Consider the following 14746-nt stretch of genomic DNA (forward strand, 5'->3'; position numbering starts at 1 on the left):
GTTTTCTCAAAATGTCACTCATTGTTGAATATTTATATCACCTGTCAGTTAACCATCTGCTTCTTTCCATTCTACTGTTTTTTTAGGTTATGCCATTTTCTTTATTGTGTGTGTATATGCCTGAACCACAATTCCACTTTCTGCTCCTTTTAAAATGAGATTTGCCTGTAATATCTGTTAGTTCTAAGAGAGAGATGAAATAAGATCTCATTGTGTTCATTCTCTTCACAGAGACTTTGAATATTCAGAACATTTTCTGTTTCAGATTTTGAAGGTGGATTTTACTTTGTTTTTCCATATTGAGAAACATTCAAAAACATCAAACATCTTCTGTTCACATAACAATTGAATTTACAGTGAGAAGACCTATACTTGTGATCTTTATTGCTCTTTGGCTATCCCACATCACTGCCAAGATACATGTAAAGAACATAACAACATAAGAAATAGGAGCAGACGTATACCACACAATACTGAGCCTGATTTGCCATTCAATACAACCATGGCCAATCTCCTATCTGAACATCGCCTGCTCCCCAAATTAATACAGTCTCTTAGACAGCAAACAGTTTTCCATTTCAACCTTAGACATCCTCAGAAGTGCAGTACCTACAAACCTCAAAATCTTCTGAACCACTAGATTTTTCTGTATTTCAGTCCTAAGTGATCAATCTTTTACTCTGAGACTGTGTCCCTACCTTCCTCATCCAGAAAATAAAATAACATGTTGGTGCTAACCTTATCAAGCCCCTCAGAATTCTACATATTTCAAAGAGATCACTTCTCAACCTTCTAAAATTCGACAGTATAGGTCAGTTTATACAGCCTTTTGTATAGGCAACCCTCTCCTCCTAGGAACTAAACTAGTGAATGTATCTGTATCATCTCCAATGTAATGATGCTGTCAGATGCTGCCAGACATGCTCAGCTTTTCTTGCAGTTTCTGCTTTTGTTTCTGATTTCCAGCATCTGCACATCTTTCAGTTTTTAATTACATTCTTCCTTGGATATGATGCTAGACTGTACACAGTACACCAGCTGTGGTCTCAAAGCCCTATACAGTTGTAGCAATTTAAAGGTCAATATGGCATTTGCTTTCATAGTTCCATGCTATATCACAGGAACATAGGAGCATAAGTAGGCCATTCAGCACATTGACTCTGTTTCATCTTTCAGTGAGTTCATGACTGATCAATGGCCTAACTCCATATACTTATCTTTGTCCCATATCCCTTAATACCTTTGCTGAACAAACATCTACCTTTCCCAGTTTTGAAATTAATAATTGCTGCAGCATCACATGCTGTTTGTGGAAGAGAGTTGCAAATAGCTTTGTGTATAGAAGTGCTTCCTCAGCTGTCTCCTGAATGGTCTGGCCCTAATTGTCAGACTATGTTCCCTTGTTCTAGAATCCCCAATCAATGGAAGTGATTTATCATTAACTTTCCTGTTAATACCTTGAAGACTTCAATCAGATCACCACTTACCCTTCTAAATTTTGCAAAACAAAAGAGGCCTGATTTGTATAATTTCTTCTCATAACTTAATCTCTGAAGTCCAGATTTCATTGTTGTACTCCCTCCCAGGCCAATATATCCTTCCTAATGTGTGATGCCAAGATCTGCTCATCAAACTGTTAACTTACTGCGTTCCTTATAAGAGTATACTCAAAACTTTCTACCCATCAACATACAAACATTTTACATACTTTCTTTTAAAAAATCCAGCTTCTCTATTATTTCCACCAAAGTAAATAACCTCATATTTTCATACTATGTTATATTATCTCTGCCACCTTGTTTCTCAAAGACCTAACATGTCTATATCGTTTCACAGCCTCTTTCTGCTGAATCTTCTAAGGAACGCACAATCAAAACTACATTGCCACCATGCTCCCTCTATCTTATCCTGCTCTAGAGCTCCACATTTTTGGACCAAACTTTAGATTCAGGCTTCTTGTGGCACCTACCTGATCTTGAGTCTTCCAGAGCAGCACAAGGTTAAAATTTAACATAAAATTGTGAGGCTCACTCCACAGGGAAATCAAACCCTAGCAAAGTCATGATTCATTTCATATTCATCCACTGAATTCTAGTGGTTCCCTTTACCTCCAACCCCCATTTTCATACATATTTATGTAGTTACTTTAAAAATTTCTTCATTGCCTAGGATCGTGATTAAATTCCTGGGTTTATATAATTCTATTGACATTGGTGCGATAGGCGTTTGCAGAATTATGACCCTTAGGTGTATGTGTGTCCTTATGTTTGATTGTTAAAACAGATGTAGATTGATTACATCAAGACAACATAAAGCTACAAGCAGAACATTACGGATGACAAAAACAAAAATCCCTTACACATCTAAAACGTCTTCAAAGACTTGCAGTAAATAATATTTCCTCCACAATATTTTAAAATTAAATTCTTCAGGGGCAAAATATCAGGAGAAACAGAGCAATTTGCTGCTTTAATACACCATTCTACAAAACATTAAGATGCTTGTGTGTACTCTTGTATTCTCAAAGCAAGAACACCAAAATTTGTCTAGGCTGTCAAACAATATCAAGCAAATGTCAGACAACACTCATAGAAAGAAATGATTGAGGCTAATTTGGGCTTTTGTTACTTTCAGATGCCTTTACCTGGTATGCTAAAAATTAGGACATGTGGAAATCTGTAATAAAACACTTGCTTTATTTTTTAGTCAGGAAATGGCAACTGGTGTTATGAAGAGCTAGAAATAATTTGGGATTGGGTGAAAAATACATAAACATTCCTTTTTTCAAAAAATGTGGTCTACAGTCTGGTTGACCACACCATTTATTCCCCCAAACATAATTCATTACTGACCTTCTGATTTTCTTCATTCTATGGAATATTAAGAAATTGCAATCATAAAACCAGACATCTTTGATTGTTGAAATATTTTTACAAGTTCCATTTAAAATAAATATTTGAAGGACACAAGAATCACCAGCAAGATTGAATTACCCATTGCTTGTTGACCCAAGAAGGTATTGGGCCTGGTCTCCTTCCTAACTATTGCAACACCATTTTACTCCCAGTGTCTGATGACTAAACAAATTTCTAATGGTTCCACTAAATTTTATGCAGATTAGCTAAAGTCCTCAAAAGGTTCTTTAGGACATGAATCAACTTGAGAGACTAGGCAGCATGGTGGCTCAGTGCTTAGCAGTGCTGCCTCACAGCACCGGGGACCTGGGTTTGATTCCAGCCTTGGATGACTGTCTGTGTGGAGTTTGCACATTCGCCTCACAGTTTCCTCTAGGTGTTCTGGTTTCCTCTCATAGTCCAAAGATGTGCAGGCCAGGTGAATTGGCCATGCTAAATTGCCCATAGGGATGTGTGAGCTAGGTGTACTAATCAGGGGTAAATGTAGAACAATAGGATAGGGGAATGGGTCTGGGTGGGTTACTGTTCAGAGGGTCAGTGTGGACTTGTTGGGCAGATGGCCTGTTTCCACAGTGTAGGGATTCTATAATTAAATGAGAAGATTACAAAGTCTGATCTTTGCACATACAACTCAAAACAATGGCAGTTATCAGTCATCATTTTTCTCCTGAATAAAGTTGTTCTATTAAACTCTAATCTAGTTTTGTCTAACGTAAAATCCACCGATAATACTATTTTTACCAGCTCAACACAGATCCAACTGATATATCAGCACCAATTCACAAGCTATTTCACATTGTAATCATGCAATCCGACTTTCCAATACCTATTATGGGGCCACTAAAAAATTAGGCAAGCAATAGTGGGCAACCAACCAACAAATAAGTAAATCTTAACTTTTGTTGACATGACTGCAGACATAGCTAACCTCTGAGCCCGAACAATTTACAACACAATCAAACCTCCTAATAATCATACCAGCTTTTCAAAGGGCAAAGTAACTTTTACTGGCAAAGACCTATCAGCAGGATTATCAGGGCTCCAAGCCTTGCAGCTACAGGTTACAGTTAGCTTAACAGACATCTAAAAATTTGTTACATGACATCAAAAGGTTTAGACAATACCTTGAACCACAATAGCAAAGCTTGAGTGATTTATTTTACTTGAGCCTCAGCATGTGTTAACTGCCTGAAAAACACATTTCTTTGCATTTCATTCTCAAAAATAATACAGAAGGAGCATACTAGTTGGGTAAATACATTTAGGGCCATATGTCACTTAAAGCACAATGAGGTCCTGCTGCAAAGTCTACTCATTAGCCCAGAATCATTCTGAATGCAAAGACTTCTCCCTTGCCTGACCCCACTCAGCTCTTTTATTGCAAATTGACTTCTTGAATCACTACGTCTTCTCTGGTGAGGAACCCACGGACTTCACTAAGACTGAGACCATTTGATTAGATGTCTCTCTCACTTGCCTCTTGAAGAACTCTTGTCCCACCCTTTTCTGGATACACACTGAGACTGAACTCATGTTTTTCATTTGTTTCCTTCATTATCTGCCAACATATCTTCGCCAAGTTTACCTTGTCCACATCCACCTCCTACTTTTACTCGACTACTCGCATCTCGTGCAACTGTCTGTGTGGAGTTTGCACGTTCTCCCTCTGTCTGCGTGGGTTTCTTCTGGGTGCTCCGATTTCCTCCCACAATCCAAAGATGTGCAGGTCAGGTGAATTGGCCATGCTAAATTGCCCATAGTGTTAGGTGCATTAGTCAGGGGTAAATATAGGGTAGGGGAATGGGTCTGGGTAGGTTACTCTTCTGAGGGGCAGTGTGGGCTTGTTGGGCCAAAGGGCCTCTTTCCACACTGTACAGAATCTAATCTAACCTACTATCTACCTGACTTCCTCTGCTGGCTCCCATGTTCAGTGATATTGTACAAGGTCTTCCTTCCTTGGTATCTGATCTCCTCTTCTTGAAGACTGCCACAGTAGCTCTTGCAAGACATGTCAGAGTATCGACACGAGTAACAGCATTATACATGGGGACACCTCCCACCATGTACATGGTGAGTACTCATGTGACTTGGCCAATGTGGTCTGTCTCATACGCTGCAGGCAAGGATGCCCTGAGGCATGGTACATTGGTGAGACCGAGCAGATGCTACAACAATAAATGAATGGACACTGCACAACAATCACCAGCCAGGTGTTTTCCCTCCCAGTCGGGAAACACTTCAGCTGAACCTTCGGGGGACCATCCTCCAAGGTGGACTTCAGGACAAGCAACAACACAGAGTGGCTGAGCAGAGGCTGATAGCAAAGTTCGGTACCCATGGGAATGAACTCAACTGGGACCTTGGGCTCATGTCACACGACAGGTCACCCTACTGCACAAAAACACGCAACTCAATCTGCCGCTCCTATATGTGCACACATATTAGTTTATGGGGTGAATTTATTTTTGCAGAATTACATTGTATTTTCCTCAAAAACTGCATGAATCCATATAAAACTCTGTAAAACTGTACAGAGGGTTTGTCAGTCTGACATAGCATTGGGACACAGACAGACTTCACAGCTATTGTTTAAAAAGCTGAGCTAATTTGAGAACGTAATTTAAAAGGAGTTCTGGGATTAACATATCAAAGAACAGAAACTAGCATATCCCATTATAAAAAATGAAAATTTAAATCTAAGATTATTTACTATATCACATCTCCATGACACTGGACTCCTTTGGCTATAAATTCTGTGAGCATGATCTTAATCTCCACAACCACCTGATGAAGGAGCGGCGCTCCAAAAGCTAGTGCTTCTAAATAAACCTGTTGAACTATAACCTGGTGTTGTGTGATTTTTAACCTTTAACCCTTTGGACAAACGAAAAACCTTTGAGGCCTCAATCCTTGCAAACTAATCCTCTCCAAAGTGCTTGAGCACGTTGGCCCTGACCAAACTTGTGTCCACTTTTCCCAGAACTCCATGTTTTAATCTCTCCAATCAAGTTTCTGTTGCTTCTGCAGTACAAAATTACTCTTATCAAAAGCACAAATGACATTGCAGGAGCTGAGATGTGTGCATGTGTGTGAGTGCATTTAGACACATAGACATATTAATGGGGTGTTGGGGCAGGTTAGGGTCCTGCTGAGGGTATGTAAAAAACAGCCAATGCTTTTCCTGGCACTTACCCATCCAGCTTTTAACCTGCTGAAAGTTTACAGGGAATGCATTGGGCAGCACTCCTACTTTTGCACCATTCCTATCCTGACAGGTGAGCACTTGCTCAGAACCTCAGGCACTGTAGTGATTGTTTTTATCCAAAGTGGACCAATGTACATCCATGAATACAATTGAAATGGTGCTTTTAAACTCAGATCCAGAAACAAAGCACTGAATACAAATAAGATTAGATTAGATCCCCTACAGTGTGGAAACAGGCCCTTCAGCCCAGCAAATCTACACTGACCCTCCGAAGAGGAACCCACCCAGATCCATTTCCTCTGACTAATGCACCTAACACTATGGGCACACCTTTGGACTGTGTTAGGAAACCAGAGCAAGCCCACGCAGAATGCACAAACTCCATATAGACAGTCACCCAAGGCTGGAATCGAACGTGGGCCCCTGGTGCTGTGAGGCAGCAGTACTAACCACCTAGCCACCACACCACCTTTGTGGCAATTAGGGCAACTGCGGCAGATAATTCTAATATCTTTCACTATTACAGGCAATCCATCCAACAGGAATAACTGTCCACTCCTGATATGATCTGTTGAGAAAATGTCTGTAGTGTATCCACCATAGTATCTATTTTCTAAGAACAAGGGCATCTACCAAGTATGAAAAACACTTCTGGTTTTCATCACTTGTTGTTACGACTGTGTTGAGGGTGGATCTGTGCATGTAGAGATGGGTCATCCATTTTGAATGGAAACACCCTATCTCTGTGTTGGGAACACACACTTTATGAGCTGGGATCCTCAGCCTAGTGACACTGCTTATGGCCCCAGCAGTGACCACCACAGACGTCTGAAGCTGCTGGGACTACAGAGCTGAGGGCCATCTGATGAGCTGGCAACTCTGCAAAGTGGGACTTTCTGTTATGAAATGGGAGGAGGTTTTGCTAAAATCATGTATCATTATTCCCGGAGTAAAACTGCCACCCAGTGGATCATGACAGGACACCTAATGGACTCTTGAGGCAGGCGTGGTGACTAGGGCCCATAAAATCCATTTCTATGTGACTGTTACAAAGGTAAACCCTCACTCCTAACCTTTCATAATCTTGCCACAAACTATGAATTGAATTGAATTTATGGTCACATGTACCGAGGCACAGTGAAAAGCTTTGTCTTGTGAGCAATACAGGTATTAATAATCACACCTCTTCACCTTTATTCAGCTCGGTTTGCATTTTTATTTATTTAATTGTCGCTACCAGAGAATAACCTATAATGGTCCGACTCGCCGTTCCTGCACTGTCAATTCTGCTGTTCCATTTTCTATTCCCCATCTACATGCTGCCCTTCTATGACATTACCTGAAAGTACACCAGCTTCTACATGCACCCCACACTATCTCACAATCATCTCTCTCGGCACCCCTATTAGCTCACGGAAAATACTGTGTATTTGATATCCAAACTGGATATTTTCTCCAACTCCATTTTGAGACAACCTCAGCGCTGGTCACCAGATTCATCCCTCTCCCTGGTAGCTGTTGGGGGTCTAACCAGACAGTTTGATACTTTGGTATAGGAAACAGCTCAGAAACGATCTTCTGACCATTAATCCACTTTCATCTCCAAGACCACCAACTTCCACTTCCACAATATCACCTAATTAGGCCCTGCCTCAGTTCATCTGCTGCTGAAATCTCATTCATATATATTTTTAAATTTTCATAGTTGACTATTTCAAATATTATTAGGTAAAAACAAGGGCTGCAGATGCTGGAAACCAGATTCTAGATTAGAGTGGTGCTGGAAAAGCACAGCAGTTCAGGCAGCATCCAAGGAGCAGAAAAATCGACGTTTCGGGCAAAAGCCCTTCATCAGGAATAGAGGCAGAGTGCCTACAGGGTGGAGAGATAAATGAGAGGAGGGTGGGGAGAAAGTAGCATAGAGTACAATAGGTAAATGGGGGTGGGGATGGAGGTGATAGATCAGAGAGGAGGGTGGAGTGGATAGGTGGGAAGAAAGATAGGCAGGTAGGACAAGTCATGGGGGCAGTGCTGAGGTGGAAGGTTTGAGCTGGGGTGAGATGGGGGAAGGGGAAACGAGGGTATTAGACTGCCACATTCCACCTTCTCCACTATCCTTGTCCCATGTGTACCAGGTCCTGTGCTGTTTGCCTCACTCCATGCTGGTGCTGGCCCTGTTGGTTAAGTAAACTTTGATTTCAAAATCCCCCATTCTCGTTTCCAAAACTCTCAGTGGTCTTGCCCATCCCTATCTCTGTAAATTCCTCCAGGATCATACTTTGAGTTAGCAAAGCTCCTCTAATTCTGGCCTGTTGAGCATCCCAATTTTAATTGTTCCAGTGTTGGTTGCCCATACCTTCACCTGCTTGGACCCTGAAACTAACCTTCACCCCCACCCCGTGTCTCCTACTCACTTTCCTTTAAGTCAATCTTATAAAACTTAAAATCAAACAAACAACCACAGATGCGGAAGATCTGAAACACGAACAGCAATTGCTGGAGAAACTCAGCCTGTCTGGAAGCATCTATAGAGAGAAAGCAGAGTTAACGTTTTGTATCCCTTTATGATAGCTACTAGGAAAAGGTGGTATGAACACCTTTTGTACCACCCTTTCCTAGCTATCAGTTCTGAAAGAAGGGTTGGTGGATTCAATAGCCGTCTTTCTCTGCACAGATGCTGTTCCTCTAACTATTTCTAATTTTGTTTCTTATGAAACCTACTTGTTTTGGCAATATGATACTGCGAAGCACCCAGGGGGCATTTTATTAAAAAGTGCTACAGAAATGCAGTTGCTGTATTTCCAAATTCTGCAGATCCGGCTCAGTCCGCTTAAAGACTCATCCAATTCCCACGTTTTATAATTTTAGGTTGGAGGTTTCTTTTATGCTCAGGAATCGTATTTCGGGAAGAGTCACCATAGATCAATGGAATATATATTCTGCAATTAAAATTAGTAGTTGCATTTTCTGATTGAAATTCCAAACAAAAATGAAGCTGTTAAAAAAAAACACTGCGACTCTCACTTCAAATAGGCACTATGTGACCATGACTCTTTTGAAAACAGGATTGCACTCCCATTACAAATCTGCGTGTGCACAAACCCTGCAAAGAGTAAACTCCAGCTCCCAGAGTGCTGTGTTACAGCGCTCCTCCCAGCGGAAGGTCACCGCTGCCTCTTGCAGAAGTGAAGATGGCTGCGTTCAGGATTGCACGGCGTGTCTTGGGGAGTTCTCGGCTTGTTGTCAATGCTGAGCTCCCCTGTGTGGTTGCAGGTGGAGGTGGGCACGGGCGGCGTGCCCTTTGTGCCCAGAGCCCCGGGCGTCCAGGTGAGTGGCCGCTTCATTGTTGGGCTGTACGCTGCAAGACTGCAGTTTATAATGCAGCAATGGCCCGCACCGTCCTGTCGGGGGTTGGGGGGTGCTGTGTCTCAGCCCCAGCCCCCAGCCCCCAGCCCCCAGCCCCCAGCCCCAGCCCCAGCCCCAACTCCAGCCCCAGCCCCAGCGCGGAAACGCCGCTCATCTTCGGGGGTCTCGCTGCCGGTGACTGGGAATCCAGAATCCCACAGCATGCCCTTCAAATAGTTAAACCTGTTAGAGACACAAAATAATGCCTCCTGATGGGTCTGTCAAGGATGGATTTCCTGTTTAGTGTCTACGGGGCATTTTCTTTAGAGTGAGAGGCGAAACATTTAGAAAAGACGTGGGCAATTTTGTTTTACACAAGAGAGTGGTTCATGTGTGGAATGAACTTCCAAAGGAAGTGGTGGATGCAGGGACAGTTACCACTTTTAAAAGACATCAAATTGATGAATAAGAAATATTCGGTTTCAGGCGCAGGTAGGTGAGACTGGTTTGGTTTGGGATTATGGTCAACATGGACTGGTTGGACCAAAGGGTCTGTTTTTGCGCTGTATGACTCTTGTGTGTCCTGCACGTTCTTGGTCAGATCCACTGATGTCGAGCCGGTGTTCTTCTCTGATCACTGCCTCCTGTTGGCCGACTGTCACCTACAGGACAACCAGCGAGCCAGCAACGGAATGTGGAAGTTGAACGTGAAACTGTCGGCACCAGAACAATTGAGTAACTCAAAAGGGATTACACATTGGAGAATCCTGAAGCCTCTTTCTGAATTTCCAGCAGACTGTTGGGAAATAGTCAAGGGGAACATCAAGAGGTTCTTCATCCTCAAAGGTGTTCTTAAGGTGAGAGAGACAGACGTAGAAAACTGTCCAAACTGCAGAGAAACATACCGAACCTACTCTTGCTGCGGATCATAGGGGTTGATGTCACAAAGAATTTCCAGGAAGTGAAGAGCCAGCAAACTTCGCTCTTTGCCTCGGAGATCTCCAAGATAATCTTCCGGTCCAGGATCGACACCATGGAGCAAGATGAGACGTGCTCACGTTTCTACTTCGAGAAGGTGAACAGGGAGAGCTCTGTGCTCGGCAGCCTGAGGGAAGAAGATGCCTCAGTAATGTCATCTCAGTCTGACATCCTGAGGATTAGCAAATCCTTTTATGCCAGACATGAGGCCCACAGACAGTGCAGCCTCCCAGTTGTCCCTGTCCTCTAACACTGAGGTCTTAGTCAACAGCCCATGGGAGAGGCTGGATCAGCTATTATCTCTGGATGAGCTGACGAAGGTCCAGGTTGTATTCAGCTCTGTGGGACTTGATTGGCTGGGACCTGCTGGGGGTGGATGACGGTTTGCTTCTAGCAGGTAGCATGTTCAAATCCATGAGGAAAGGTATCATCACCCTCATCTACAAGCAGAAGGGGGAAGTGGAAGGAAATTAGAAATTGGGGACCAATATCACCACCAAATTCAGATTAAAAAATCGTGTCTAAGGTCATCACCAACCGGGTCAGGTCTGCTCTGGGATTAGGGATTCGCCCCAGCCAAACCTGTGCTGTACTGGGCAGGATGATCTCAGAGATCCTCCCGCTCCTCAGGGGTACGATCATCTATGTGCAGGACATGGGGGGTGGATGCCTGCCTCATCATCAGGACAGAATTCCTGAAGGTGCTAGGAATATGGTTCGGAGGGGCTAGAGTGTGCGCAAAACCTTGGGAGGACCGTTTCGCAAGATGAGGCAGAAACTGGGCTTTTGGGAGCACCACTCCCTCCTCATTGCAGGTTAAAAACCCTCTCTGTTGTTGTATGTGATGCAGGTCTGCACCATTGCAGTCACTTGAGCTGTCTTCCACTTCATCTGGAGGTCAGAGATGGATAGTGTCTGTAGGGACACCATGTGTGAAGCTATCTGGACAAGGTGGGGGGAGAACATACACAATGCAGCACTCATCCTAATGACCACCTTTGTGTGTAGTCCCTCAGTACACAAACACTAAGTGTCACTATGTACTGAGGTTCTACTTGTCCCCTGTGCTGTGAAGGATGGGATTGGCCTCGTTGCTGCAGAACGCTCCGTTCTGTGTCACCTGTCCTTCGTGGAGAAATTTACAAAGAAAAGCCCCTTTGACCACAAGTCCAACAGTAAGTGGTCAGCATAGTGTGTCCTCTAGTCCTTGTGGGCAAAGGAGAGGGTGAATCCTGTTTGGTTGTTCCCTGAGCAGACTCTCAGTCATTTGACGGAATGCCTCACTACCAGAATTTTCCAACAAGCACCAAGATGTAGCTTGGCTAGTGGTGAGAAGGACACTGCCCTTCGGATCCTTTATGTACGCCCAGACTCTCTGTGACACCGCATGCTGCTCTCCAAGTGGCTGTTGGGGAGTAGAGACAGTCACACATCTTGTTCTGCAAAGGAAGTCTGGAGAGAGTTGCAGTGTTTTTTTTTGTTGAGGTTCATCCTGAGCAACTCCATGACATAGGACTCTGTGATTTACGGTCTATTCCCCGGGACGCACACTGAGACAAACATTGACTGCACCTGCAGGACATCAGCGAACTGAAAGACCATCTTCAGTCTGCCTGAAATGTGTTCATCATCCAGTGTAAAGAGTTGACCTTGTCTGAGTGTTGCAGACTGACACATAGCAAGGTCCAGGGCGACATGCTGAGGGACACACTGAAGCGTGGGGCAGCCACCACAAAGGCGCAGTGGGGAAAGACCACTGTCTGAGGTCTTTCTGCTGAAGTTAAATGGGCATCTGTTCAGTTATTGTACCCTCGAATACATGTAAATAAAGTCTTACCCAAGTAAAGAAAGGCCTGTGGTTTGTTTGCTGAATAGTGTCAAACTTCAGTGTTAGTTTCTTCATACGCTATTGTACAGAACTGATCTGTTTCATTTACTACCTTTACAGTACACAAACATATTTTAAGAATAATAAAATCTTCATTCACCACTTGAAAAGGACTTCAGTGTCAGTGTGGCCCACTTAGTGTCACCTTTGTCTCTAGAACACGAGCACACAGCTGATGACACAAGAAACTTCTTCATCAATGTGTCAGGTCAGGAAAGAGGCCTGGAAATAAAATGTGTAACTTTTTAAAGGGGATTTGTTTTGGAGTGAACAAGAAATTGTTCACATCACTTATCTCATTAGAGAGAGACATCTTCCCCTTTTCACTGTCTTAGCCCTTTCCATGTATCATCCCCTATCACTCTATTTCTCTAGCTCCTACACTGTATTTTATCTTCATTTCACTGTCAACAGATGGCAGAACCTTGTATTCTGGGTCTCTGTACTGAAATCTTTCTGCACCTCCAACACCCGCCCCCATCTTTGGAAGTTGCTTCATAACCCACTTCTCTGACTAAGCTTTCAGTTACCTCCCTAATTCTCCATTCTTGGATTGGTGTCTGTTTCCTTTGGAATATTTATGGGGCACCTTGAGGCATTTTTGACTTGTTAAAGGTGCCAATAAATAAAAGTCATTTATGATTATTTTAGGCTGCAATTATTGAGTTACAGTGATATCGGCAGTAGACATTTGTTCTATTGCAAACTGACCATATCTGACCGATCCAGAGGTACTGTGACCTACTGAACTCATAACTCATTTTTAATGTTGGGAGAATGAATTGGAATATCCACTATGTCCTATCATAAAGATTACATATGAAGTTTTAAAGATAAACCAATTAGTGCTTTCAAACAAGGTATTATACTTTGTTTAAAGAATACAGTAAATGAATAAATACGTTGTAATGGCATGTCTTTTAACTTTGTAATATTGGCATCTGATTTGGGCACAACTATGATTGCTGCAGATTGATGTATCTAGAGCTATTATTCATGATTTCTTGGTATTTAGCCCCACCCTTTTGGAGCTTTAGAAAGCTGTGGATCATTAATAATTGCTTATTGGGTAATATAAATCAGGGACCAGCAATGGATTCTGATTCCAAAATGTGTCTGAGTGCCATTGTTGTAACTGATAACATTTTTGATAAAAACTGGCTAAATTTCAGAAAAGCTTTAAAACATTTCATCCGTAAATGGGGTATTGGAGATAATATTTGTTATCAAACAAGTAAATAGACATGGGTCCAAACTTTACTTGTAAGTGTCACTGTGGCTATGGTTTGATCCACCAAGTAATACAAACCATGATATCCTTTTGGAGCTGTGCTTCACAATGCTGACATGTGGCTTTCACTCCATAGCATAGGATTGGCAGCAGAGAATGAGCCCTTTGTGACACTGCTGACTGTTTGTCAGAGTCTTTAGTTAGACTTTTAATGATGATGGGCCATTCCTGATCGCAGAACAGGGACTGAGCACCATTTCCCCCTCTTGCCTTTTGCTGGTTCTCTCACAATTACAGAGGAACCACGATTATCCAAATAACAATTTTCCAAATTTCAGATTATCCAAAAAAGATCACAAGTTCCCAATAGAAACATTACTTCAAAGAGGTGCTTCCAACACATATTACATCTTTTGTTTACAATAATTAAAAATGAACTCAGTTTACTGAAATGCTGCTGAGAACAGATCTGGTCATCAATGGGAGCCCAGGCACCATCTCCAAATGACTAACCGCCTGCCCTCTCACTCTCTTCCCCCCACACTTTCCCTGGAGCTCTACACAGGAGTGAACTCTAAATCCCCAACCCCCTTTCCAGATAATCTCTTCAATATTGTCCTGTACAGGGCAAAGGTGGAACTTGTAAAAAAAGTTTTGTGTGTGTGTGTATATATATATATACGTATGAACTATTTTGAGACTTCTCCCCCCCCCAAAAGAAAGGCAGCAGCATCTTATTGTTGGTGTCCAGTCTGGCTGTTCCAGAGAGGATGGGGGTTGGAACGGGGGAGTGGAACATGGGAGGGGGGCCGGTGTGAGGGCGGTCAGGGAGTATATTTGGAGGGGGTTGGGAGGCAGATAGGGGCAGGTCTGGATGGGGTTGGTAGTGCGGACGGTGGGAGGGGATGGAGGGGGGGTGGGTTTGCATGGTGTTGTGGGGGCAGATGATTGGAGGGAACGGGTGGGGGGTGGGTTTGGACGGGGTTATGGGGGCGGATGATTGGAGGGGACAGATGGGTGGGTTTGGACAGGGTTGTGGGGGCGGATGATTGGAGGGGACGGATGGGGGGGCGGGTTTGGATGGGGTTGTGGGGGCGGATGATTGGAGGAGATGGATGGGGGCGGGTTTGGATGGTGTTGGAGGGCAGAGAGTGGGGAGGAGTGGACGGGGCAGGGCTAGATGG

The 14746-nt window shown here is 43.3% G+C and overlaps 1 protein-coding gene across 1 annotated transcript in view; it reads left to right on the top strand.

Annotated features, from left to right (window-relative positions):
• Positions 1-9311: 9311 nt before the first annotated feature.
• Positions 9312-14746, top strand: part of mrps22 (mitochondrial ribosomal protein S22) — a 28689-nt gene continuing 23254 nt past the window's right edge. Inside the window, exon 1 of the mRNA XM_043702024.2 lies at positions 9312-9447. Coding sequence (XP_043557959.1) covers positions 9312-9447 — 136 coding nt within the window. The remainder of the gene's footprint in view (positions 9448-14746) is intronic.

The sequence above is a fragment of the Chiloscyllium plagiosum genome, unplaced genomic scaffold (genome assembly GCF_037043375.1).
Source record: "Chiloscyllium plagiosum isolate Xiang-an unplaced genomic scaffold, Cpla_swu_hap1 HiC_scaffold_13, whole genome shotgun sequence".
Taxonomy (NCBI): domain Eukaryota; kingdom Metazoa; phylum Chordata; class Chondrichthyes; order Orectolobiformes; family Hemiscylliidae; genus Chiloscyllium; species Chiloscyllium plagiosum.